The sequence below is a fragment of the Lithobates pipiens genome, unplaced genomic scaffold (genome assembly GCF_037356315.1).
Source record: "Lithobates pipiens isolate NorthernLeopardFrog02 unplaced genomic scaffold, aLitPip1_a1.2 Scaffold_18, whole genome shotgun sequence".
In the NCBI taxonomy this organism is placed as follows: domain Eukaryota; kingdom Metazoa; phylum Chordata; class Amphibia; order Anura; family Ranidae; genus Lithobates; species Lithobates pipiens.
The window spans coordinates 624,289,007-624,301,236 of NW_027507758.1; the positions used below are offsets into that span (position 1 = coordinate 624,289,007).

At 44.2% G+C, this 12,230-nt stretch overlaps 1 protein-coding gene across 1 annotated transcript in view; it reads left to right on the forward strand.

Moving 5' to 3' along the window:
• The window catches only part of LOC143986867 (uncharacterized), a 173,717-nt gene that overhangs the window by 30,876 nt on the left and 130,611 nt on the right, over positions 1-12,230 (forward strand). The window contains exon 8 of the mRNA XM_077485273.1: positions 11,327-11,465. Within this exon, the coding sequence (XP_077341399.1) occupies positions 11,327-11,465 (139 nt within the window). The remainder of the gene's footprint in view (positions 1-11,326; positions 11,466-12,230) is intronic.

A 12,230-nucleotide genomic window follows, 5' to 3' on the forward strand; every position in this document is an offset into this window, starting at 1 on the left:
TACATTTTCAATCATCCCTGACGAAGGAGTGGAGGACACTCCGTAACGCGTAGGATTTATTGAATGTATATGACCAATTGTTATATCGGAGGTGTTATACACCTGAAAGCTATTTTGCACAGATATATTTATTCTTTCTATATATGTATGTATTAATTTTGATTTGTTTCACAGTATTTTTTGATATATTGTCTAAATAAAATTATTTTATTTTTATTAGGGCTGTTACTGATTAAAATTTTCGTGTTCGATTTAATCAATTTTTTTTTCGAGATTAATTTTGCTTAATTATAACGCACATACAGATCCAAACACTTTTAGCTGATCTCCTTGCATTGCAACTCTGCATTAGTCAGTGGTAAATGTGGTATACACTATATACAATCACCCGACACTAGTTTGTTTCCACAATCCATTGACTTAACTTCACAGTTCACACAAATACGTTTTAAATTTAAACTGTAGCACTGACGTAAGTCATTTTTTTTCCCACAGTAGCGCGACAATACCTCCACCTCCGGTCTAACTAATCACTCTCACCTTATGGCATGGACCCCTGTGCAAACAGGTGGTCATGCAAGCGGGTATTAAAAGGGTTAACACTGACCATAAACTTCTCTCGCGTCTCTTTAGATCTCAGCAAGGATGCCAGGTCATGGGTAGAAAGAAAAGATCTAAGAGCTCACCGCTTAAGTATAAGATTTCATTTTTGTGTTCAAACACAAACTATTCACATAAAGCTGATAAAAGAACAGCATGTAAAGCCGGCAATCGTGTTAGTTCCGTAGGGCAGCAGCGGGTGACGTCACACGTAGCTCCTCCCCCATACACGTTACGTTCAATCAGAACTTCAACGTCACCGGACTCCTCCCCCCTTCCCTTCGTTAGCAGACGGAGCTCTTAGGGGAGGAGTACTGTGACGTTGATGTCCATGACGTCACCGGACCCCCGACAGAACTCCCTGAAGACCAGGAAGCCGGCGGAGAGGTGAGTACCGATCAAAAGAATTTTGATCGATCAAAAAGATTGAAATCGAGGAATTAACCTTTAATTTCCACAGCCCTAATTTTTTATTATACCATATGTCTGATAATCCATGCCTTTAAAATCCCACCCTTATGGGGAAAACTGTATTTTACGAAGTTGGGATGTTGGCTGGTAAATAGTAGTTTAGTACGTTAAACCTCCATTGGTTTGATATTTATCCATTTAGCTCAAGGAAGTCTATTCAATATAATATTATATATATTATAGTTGGAGGCTGTCACCGATATCGTATAATATCAGGATCCGGTGTGAGTCGGATTTCTAACAGAGCAACAGACTTAAATTGAGTCATGCCACGTACACACGACCGGACTTTTCGAGGGACTAGGTCCGATGGACTTTCCGAATGAACGGACTTGGCCACACACAATCGCACCAAAGTCCGACGGATTCGAACGTGATGACGTACGACCGGACTAGAATAAGGAAGTTCATAGCCAGTAGCCAATAGCTGCCCTAGTGTCGGTTTTTGTCCATCGGACTAGCATACACACGAACGGATTTCTCGGTCCGGCGGAGTTCCGGTGGGAAAATTTAAAACATGTTCTATTTCTAAAGTCCGCCGGATTTTTGGCAAGCAAAGGTCCGATGGAGCCCACACACGATCGAATTGTTCCGACGGACTCGTTCCGTCGGACCTTTGCTGTCAAAAAGCCCGGGTCGTGTGTATGCGGCATTATAGATGGATAATATACCAGAGGAGCCCACATCAACAGAGCCTCGTGCAGGAGGTATGGACAGATCAAAGTAATTCAGGGAAAACCCCCGTACATACCATTTTCTGATATCCCGGGTAGATGGCTCACCATGTGGAGGGCTGGTCAGTTTAAACACACTCCACTGCGGAGCTTGAACCTTAATAGATTACCTTACTTCAGCTGTTTAGATTCTCCAGCATATACCCAAGCTTCCGGGTATCCTGGATAGGTAATTCTCAGTGGGGGGGCAGTTCAAGGTAAACATTCCCTGAGAACCTTACAGTCAAACTGAGTCTCCTCCTGAGGCTGTGTGGAATCTCCAGTTTCCACAAACTGACATAAGGGACACGGTCCTTTGGAACTCAGACGGGTTTCCCCATAAAAGAAATCAGTGGAGTCACGTCTTCAGCGAAAAGAGCTGCGCTCTGTGTTGCCTCCATTCAGGGGGTCATGACGACATACAGCTGGGCATCCTGGTGTCACTGCTTACGTCGATGCATTTCACGAACCCTTAAGTTTGTTTCATCAGGATCGTCCTGATGTGGCACTGGGTATGTGAGATAATAACAATAGGACAGAAAAACTTCTATCACCAGTCTTCAGATATACACAGAAGCTGCTACAGTTAAACTATTAGAACAAAGGAACACTTGCCTAATAGTCTCTCCTTCTGGTCTGGATGAAACGCCGTACATGCAGTCCGTCCATAGAAAGTCATGTGGTCCAATTCTATGTCTTCTTCCTGGAAATACTCCTTTTTATAAGATAGCATAGTCCTCCAATCTGGGATGTCTGATCCCTCTATAACTAATTATCGCTGTGATATTTAACAAGCAACAGCTATTTACAAATACAGATATGAGAGGGAAGCACCTCCCTACACATGTGCCAATTCCCACTTGGGGCAGCTCGTCTAGTAACCCTTTAAATTGCCATTCTATTGTACAACTAATACAGTCCAGATAATTCTCCTGTCTACAGGGAAACCTGCATAGATCTCATGACCACATCAATTAACCACTTTATTACCGGCCTATAGTCATATGACGGCCGCAGGAGGGATCTCCCATCCTGGGCGGGCGTCATATGACGTCCTCTGCTTCCTGGCCGTCTGGGGGGGGGCGTGTGCTGGCCACGTCACTCGGGAGCCTATGCACTAGCCCAGCGGCTGCGATGTCCGCCGGGCACCCGCGATTGCCGGTAAAAGAGCCGGGACGTGGATCTTACACAGATCCACTTCCTGTCAGGTGAGAGGAGACCGATCATGTGTTCCCATTACAGAGGAACACCGATCAGTCTTCTCCCTCTATAGTTAGAATTACTCCCTAGGTAACACATTTAACCCCTTGATCGCCTCCTAGTGTTAACCCCTTCCCCACCAGTGACATTTATACAGTAATCAGTCCATTTTTATAGCACTGATCGCTGTATCAATGTGAATGGTCCCAAAATAGCATCAAAAGTGTCTGTCTGCCGCAATATCACAGTCACAGTAAAAATCACAGATCGCCACCATTACTAATAAAAATAATAAAAAAGCCATTAATCTATGCCCTATTTTGTAGACGCAATAACTTTTGTGCAAACCAATCAGCATACCAAAAATATGTGAAAGAATACATATCGCCCTAAACTGAGGAAAAAAATTAGTTTCTTTTTTTGTTTTGTTTTTCTTTTAAATTGGGATATTTATTATAGCAAAAAGTAAAAAAAAAAATTGTTTTTTTTTCTCAAGTCATCTTCCAGGACGGCACACCTGAGAGATGAGAGGCTCCTCCCTACAGGAAACACAATCAATCGACAGCTGTTTTAAGTCCCCACCCTTCCCCTTGATCCTCAGTTTTTGATTGTGTTTCTCCCTACACAGCGAAACTGTTTGTTTTTTTCCAAATGCCCCGAAGCCTGGGGCTGGTGGTCTCCCCCTGGGAGCCGGACCACAAGCCTGGGATGCCTCTGGGTCTGGTAGGATATTCTTGTCCTTCCTGGGGGGTTCCCCTATCTTTTCCTCAGGGCGGGCAGCAGAAATTGGAAGAGCCCCCCTGAGAGCTGAAGGACCCTGGGTACAGTGGTGTACCCAGAACTTCAGGGGCCATTATCCTGTCTCCCCCCTCCTTACCTGTACAGGTGGCTGTTCAGACGGGGGTGCTGGCCATCGGTTCTTTCCAGGGGGCTTGTCCCCGACTCCTGGGTCCCCGGTAGCTCGCGTGGGCTGCCGGAGAGGGCGTGGCAACAAGCACCCGCGTCATTTTCAAACTTCGGGAAAATGGCAGCGGCGTTCTTACCCAGGAGGGAAGGCTGAGAGTCAGTAGGAGCAGGCGCCCACATCCTCCTTTCTCTAGAGCGAGGAGGCACCAGTTTACTACGGTGGATGTCTGTCTTAACCACCTCAGATATGAAGATGGGAATGAGGAATGGAAGGCATTGCCCCCCCCCCCCCATGTATATAGACTGACTTCCCTATGGGGACAGCAGTTGGGGGGGGGAGCACTTTGGCGGCTATCCTCCTTGCGTGTGGACCATAAGGATGGAAAAGCAAGCCCGCTGGCTGTGGCAAAAAGAGGAAGACGACAACGGTGAGTACTTTACTTTCCTTTTGCCGTGGGAATTTAGCTGCAAAATCCCCAATTCCAGCCAGAGGGTTCCTGGGCATTTGAGATCTCACCTGGGGTCTGGATTCAAATAGCCCTTAAGCTTCTGCTAAAAACACCAGCCGCAGCTCCCTCTTACATCAGAGAAGCTGTATGGTGGACAGGTGGTGCAGAGGAACGAGTGTGCCTAAACCACTTCAGATGAGAAAGAGGTAGGTAGGCCATTGCTCCCCCTTCCCCGTGTATATACTGACTGGTGCAGTGCAGAACCTGGGGTCGGGATACAAATAGCGCAGACGCCACTGCTAAAACCACCAGCCACAGCTCCCTCTTACAGCAGAGACACTGTGGTTATCGCAGCAGTAGGTTGCCAGCCTCTCCCTACATGCCCAGTTGTGGTACATTTAGTAGGGATGAATATAGCGTACAGAGGGGACCTGGTAGATACAAAGTTACTTACAGGCCAGGTATACCACTGAACAGGTTATTAATTGGGCAGTGGTTGGTGGATTCAGAAGCTCCCCTGGTCAGCAGGTGCACTAGGTTACCGGCCCTATTAGCCCAGCTGCTAGGAATCTGAAGTTGCTTCACAATGTTTAAAAGCTGACCTAACATTCAAGGATGGGCAGAGACCAAGCTACTGTGTGGCACAGTAGGGGTTCCCTTGTCACAGATCCTCCTTTTGGGGGTTGCCTGCTATAGTTAACTTTCATAAGCTCCAACCTCCCACTCCACCTTTACACTGTGTTTATATTATAGTGTAGGAGGTAAGAAGAAACTTTTTTGTTGGTTTGGGCTACAATCCACGCAGTGGCAGATCTAAAGGCGATTCACCATAGATCGCTCCCTACATCCTTTTAATTGAGGATTTTCTGTGCAAACCTATGCAAGAGCTACATAATTAATTGTTTGAAGCCTGCAAATAGCTATTTACCTCCCAGGCTAAACTGGTAACCACCTCTTCTAGAGAGGTCTTAAATTGGTCTCTAGGGCTGGGCTCATTGAGACTTTAGTTGCTAATCAGCACCACCTGGATATGTGCTGGCTAGCGTTTGCTCAGTCTATGGAGGTAAGGTAGGACAACAACTACTACTAATAGTAGGGTGTCCAACCATTTTAGGATCTGTTCCTTCTCTGGTGGTGAAGGTTTAGTATCTACAGCCCAGGCTATGCCTATGAAATAAATTGCCTGTTGGTTATTTCATAAAGGGATAGACCATGACTCCTCATTGGCTGCACACCAGTAGACCTCAGTAGTGAAGGTTTGTGCTTGCTGGGATGTTTTTGTGGCACAGCAGAAATACACATTGAGATTTGTGACATCTCTGCTTATAAGGGCTATATTGCTGTACATCAGAAATGCACTGCACTGAAGCTTGTTTGCTGTCCTTTATATACTAAAGGTACTGCTTTGTTTGGCTACAGATCAGAAAAATACAACAGTGAAGGTGGTCTGTACTTTCTGGTTTTGTGTTGCACAGCAGAAATGCACATCATTCTGTCTGGTGACATCTCTGCTCATAATGGTTATATTGCTGCACATCAGACATACACAAGATTGAGGTCTGTCTGTGGGGCTTTGTGTCCTGTTTTACTGCCTTGTTGGTTACTTATCAGAAAGGCAGCAGTGAAGTCTGATGGTCCTGATTTGCAGGGCGCTGTGCTGATTCAGACAGTGCTATTAACAGCAATGGCTGCCGAGTTTAAACATGAGATTTGACATGTTGAGTCGCATGACAAATCATTTCAATATGGATGTGCTATCTCTATTCATAGTGTTTTATTGTTGCACATCAGATTTGTACAGCATTAAGGTCTGTGAGGTTTTGTGTCCTGTATTACTGCCTTATCAGAAAGGCAGCAGTGAAAATTGATGGTTCGAATTTGTTGGGCTACATAGTAGAAATACAAATTGAACCCCTGCCAGGTGTAGTACATATACTGCCTTTGGTAATCCATGTAGCACCACAAAGTGGTGTTGTGCTGATTTTAGCCATGCGATTTGACATGTTGAGTCGCAAGGCCAAATCGCTTCAATATGGATGTGCTATCTCTATTCAGAATTGTTATATTGTTGCACATCAGACATATACAAGATTGAAGGTTGTCTGTCCTTTTATGTCTTGCATATACTGCCTTATTGGCTGCATATCAGAAAGGACACAGCAGTGAAGATTGCTTGTCTTTTTCTGATTTTGTTTTTGCTGCTCAGCTGAGAGACACATTGAGGATGGTGGCCTCTCTGCTCAGTATTGGTATATTACTACACATCAGACATACACAAAGATTGAATGTTTGTGTCCTGTATGTCCTATATTTACTGCCTTATCGTTTGTATATCAGGCTAAGCAGTGTTTCTCATGGATCTACCTTTCTGCATCTTAGGGATACACAGCAGGGGTTTGTTGGCTGCAATCCTCCAGGGAGTCACAGCATTGGGGACCCCTTACTGGTTCGACCTGAAAATTGCTATTTGTTTTTTTTTTTCCCTGCGACCTGTGTAATCTTGAGGTCTGTGGATCCAGGAATCAGGGACTGCTGGTGTCGCACAGACACAAATGGTACCCATTGGAAGCCATAGTATATGACTTCTCATGCGTCTTGCAGTCCCAAGTCGCAGGTTGGGTCGCACGGGTGTGGGAACCCTAAACTTATCTGTCCCTTCTGATTGAGGTTTTGCTACACAGCAGGAATACTCATCATGGCGTTATTGTTTTATTTTGCAGCAGACCAGAAAGATTGCAGCTGTAAAGGCTGTCTGTCTTTTTCCTCAGTGTCTGCTTTTATGTTGTTGCACAGCAGAAATACTCAAGATTGAAGCTTGCTGGTGCTTTCTGTTTCAGAAAAACACAATGCTGCAGGTTGCTCGTGTCCTTTCTCAGTGTTGGTTGTATCTGAACTACACTACAGAAGTGCATGACAGAAAGGATTGTCTTGTGTTCCATATTTTTCCCTGTGGCATAGCAGAAATGCACAACACGGGAGTTGGTGTTCATATTAATCTTATAACTGTGGTGGTTTGTCAGAAATACACAACATAGAAGTTTGGGTCTTTCTGTCTTTATAGCCTTGTTTTGCTGTACATAGGTAAAGCACAACAGTAAAGGGGGTTCCTGTCCTTTCCGTATTTATATATCAGTTATGACCTAGCTAGCTGCACTAAAGAAATACGCAGCATTTAGGGTTTGCTTGAGTCTTAATGTTTTTACGTCTTGGCAGCACATCAGAAAACCAGACTATGAGGACTGTTTGTCTACGTTGAGGTTCAGATTTGGGTCTCTTCCCATATTTGATATATTGGTTTAGCTAGTCACACTCAGGCACACAACATTGTTGTCTATGCTTGTGTCCTTTCTGTCTAAATCTATTGTGCCGTGCCCACAATCTATGATCATTTTATTTGTGATATTAATAATGCATGTATCACTTTTTGTATTTCAGCCTTCTTTTCCATGGAGGGGCCAGGAGTTCGGGCTGCAGCTGCCACATGTCAGAAAACCTTGACCACTTGCATTCAGGGATGCCAGAACCATTTCCTAGGGTTGAAGCCCTGTAGGGTTATGGGACACTGGAGGAAGGGGATAATGAATCGCCCTGTTTAGTAAGAACTTGGAGAGTTCTGTTCAGAGGAGTATTAGGGCCTGAGGATGAAGTATAAAGATGTATACCCGATCGAATAGGTTTCGGCTTGGTGCATGGCCTTCATTTTGCCCTTTTAGCAAAACTAGACATAGCAATATGGGTAGTCTACTCCTGCTAGGGACTTTAATCTCCTGAAGAAGGCTCTCAGGCGTAAGTAAGGACATAGATTGGGCATGCCTTAAACCCAGGGTTCAAGCTTCTGTTAATCTATTTCCCTTAAGTAGGCTTCCCTTTAGTCTTTTGCTGACATAAAGATAAAAAGGAAGCAGTTTTATTTCCCTCAACAGGATAGTGTTAAGACAGGCCCTCTTATTGATTAATGTAGTGTCCTTGTCTTACACAGGTCTCTTATTTATCTTTTTAGTGGTTCTAAGTAGCACCTACAGGCATAATAGGCCATGGTTGTTAGATGTGTGAGATAGGCAACATTGCTAACCTACAAGTTTAACATGTTTTCTGATTCCATTTTTAAGAGCCCATTTCACCTAGATACTGCATCTGAAGCGGAAAAGGCAGGAACATCTGTGGAGCAGACCTGCAGATCAGCCGCATGATCCAGCTAAGATGACTTCATCAAGCATATGAGCGTATGGAATGGAGGTAAAGCTCACTGCAGAGCCAAGGTTCGCCAAGAGGGTTTTGCAGTGGCCCCACCCTAAGGTAGGCCTGAGGTACTTGTTTATCCTCTCAGGTGTGCCGTCCTGGAAGATGACTTGAGAAAAGTACCAGTTACTTACCGGTAACTGTCTTTCTGGGAAATCTTCCAGGACGGCAGGCCTACTTCCCGCCCGTTGGAGGAGGGAAAATTCTAGAACACTAGAAGGTGAGTACCTATGAGGAATGATTTCCCTTGTGAACCTGGTTCAGGAGTTACTTCTCTACAAACTGAGGATCAAGGGGAAGGGTGGGGACTTAAAACAGCTGTCGATTGATTGTGTTTCCTGTAGGGAGGAGCCTCTCATCTCTCAGGTGTGCCGTCCTGGAAGATTTCCCAGAAAGACAGTTACCGGTAAGTAACTTGTACTTTTTTTGTTTTTTTTTAAACTTGTCACTCTTCTTTTTGTTTATAGCGCAAGAAAGAAAAACCGCAGAGGTGATCAAATACCACCAAAAGAAAGCTCTATTTGTGGCAAAAATAAATAAATATTAATTTGGGTACTGTGTTGCATGACTACGCAATTGTCATTCAAAATGCGACGGTGCTGAAAATTGGTCTGGGCAGGAAGAGGGTGAAAATGCCCCGTATTGAAGTGGTTAAGATGGAGGAAGGCCAGGGTCACATGACTGAGAAGATACTAAACCTCACCCTGGAGATCATCTGCCTGCTGACCGGAGAGGTGAGGAGGATTCTGGGAGGTCACATGACATCACTCTTATCTCTATTAATAAAACGCAGACCTGACCAGAGAGGTGAGGAGGATTCTGGGATTCTAACATTATATTTCTATTGGTTGTCCAATACAGAGATTTCCTCCTGTGAAGTCTGGTGATCATATGACCATCACAGTGCCTCCATGTGACTCCCTAAAACCTGAGAGGCACAACATGGAGAAGATTCTAGAAGTCACCAAGAAGATGATGGAGCTGCTGACAGGAGAGGTGAGGAGGATTCTGGGAATTCTGGGACATTATCCAGTAACAGACAAGGGATGTGTCTGGATGGTGACTGTATCATTGTGTGTGTCAGGTTCCTATAAGGTGTCAGGATGTCACTGTCTATTTCTCCATGGAGGAGTGGGAGTATTTAGAAGGACACAAGGATCTTTACAAGGACGTCATGATGGACAATCAGCCGCCCCTCACATCACCGGGTAAGAGGAGACTTTATTGTAAAGGAGAGAGCAGTACGGAGGCTCCACCTAGATCCCCCATCATCTGATAAACACATAGAAACAATGTATTCAGTCAGTGTGTGTGTTTCCTACAGATGGATCCAGTAATGGGAACCCACCAGAGAGATGTCCCCGTCCTCTGTATTCCCGGGATTCCACACAGGAAGGTCACACCATCCCCCACCATCATCAGGTAAATGATTGACAGTTATTGGTGGTTATGATTTATACACAGCATGTTTGTTACAATGAATGTTTTATTATATCTTGTATTATATTTGTTTAAAATTGTAAAATGGAGCCAAACTTTTGTTTTTAAAAATCTCCATAAGCCACGTTTTTAATAGCCTTTCCTGGTTACCGGTTTAGAGTTAGGCTGGATTCACACCTATGCAGCTTTAGTGCTTTTTGCATTTTGCAGATTTGCACTACAGTACACTTAACATGGTTTCCTATGGAACACGTTCTGTAGTGCAAATCTGAAAAATGCAAAAAGCACTAAAACTGCATAGGTGTGAATCCAGCCTTACAGAGGCGATATGGTGTTAGAATTATTGGTCTCGCTCTGACGTTCGCAGCAATATTTCACATGTGTGGTGAGATCACCATTTACGCATGCACATGGGACCAACGCGTGCGTCTGCCTTTGCACACAAGCACAGGGAGACGGGGTGCTTTAAATTGTTTATTTTATTGATAATTATTTTTTTGTACACTGTGACAGATGTTGATCGTCCACCAGCAGACACCAACAGATATTGATGGTCTACTAGGGACGTTGACAGATGTTGATGTTGAAATGGAACACTATTGCTGATGTTTGTGTGCACTCTTACACTGGTACAGATGTTGACGGGACACTTGGACGGGGACAGATGGTGCTTTGTGGGATGGCTGCACTGACTGACCTCTGTCTGACATGTTGCAGCCTGCCCTTCTCTCTCCCTTGCATTGAGCTCACTTAGCGGGGAGAGCCACTACAAAGACACGTGTCTTTGTTTACATTGTTTGTTTGGTGGCTGTGATTGGACACAGCCATTCATGTGATCGGGATAGCCAACCACATCGCTTCTGTCCTGATCTGTGATGTGCTGTGTCCGATGGACATAGCCATCACATGATTGCACCGCGGTGTGGTTCCAGGTTATGATGGGTACATCTGATGAGAATATCGAAGCTCCTACCCAGCCATTTATGTAGAGTGGCCTGGTGGGAACTGGTTAAAGAAGAGTTTAAAGTGGAGGATGAGGAGTATGGAGTGATGGAGGAGATTTAAGGAGGACACAAGGATATGATGGAGCCACCTAATACCAGGAACCCACCAGAGAGATGTCCCCGTCCTCTGTATTCCACACAGGAAGATCACACCATCCCTCACCATTACAAGGTTATCTGGGATGGAACATCTAGAACATGGACTTGTGGAAATAATGTGCATTTTTTTGGGGGAGAAAATTAAAATATTAAAGTTTATGTTTTACAGATGATATTTTCTCTCATTCTCTTGGTTTAGGGTGAAGATCTGATAGATATAAAAGTTGAGGGTAAAGCAGAAGAAGAAGAAGAGAGGTATGTGAGGGATGATCAGCAGTCTATGGAGGAGGATGGAATAACGAGGACATTTATAGAGGAGGACACTCCTACAAAGATCAGTACAGGTGGGTCATTAACACTAAATACATTCCTCCACCCATACTGCTCACTGATTGGTCCAGAGTAGGGTGGGGACTGGGTGATATCAGCCTGTAATCCCCTGGTCACTTTCCTGAGCTGTGTTCCCCATCCTGTATTCCTGTATTTCTCTTTGATAATCTTCCTTCTCTGTGTTGCAGACATCATTTATATATCTAGACTGGATTTATGGGGATTCTGGGGTTCAGCTGGGAATAAAATTTTTATTTTCACCCTAGATGTTACTAGACATTGGTCTAGCAAGCTCTCAGACAGAACAATTCTCCTGGGATTACTTGCTCTGTTGTCTGCTGGCTGTGTCGGGTGGAGGGATATGTCTGTATAGTCTCAGACCCAAGTCACTGAGTGCAGTCTCAGGAGATGGGACCTCTGACCGTTGTTCAATGTAAACATTTAAGCTTCCAGTGAATGAATGAATGATTTTGTATAGCGCTACAAATGCGAACTGAATCGCCTCAAGGCGCTTGAACCGTCCTGTGCTTCATGTTCTTTAGAAGAGTGATTATTGAATACCAATATTATGAGTCTTGACCCTTACATTATATACAGTATCTTTTCAATCGCATAATTCTGATACTATATAGTCCTAACTATTTTATCTTGTACAATATATTGTACATTATAGTCCTGACTTCTGCTCTCTCCCCTCTACACACTGCTATATATACACATAATATGTATTCTCTTTTGTTACACCCATTTCCTACCAGCTTTACATTTTATATCTGATG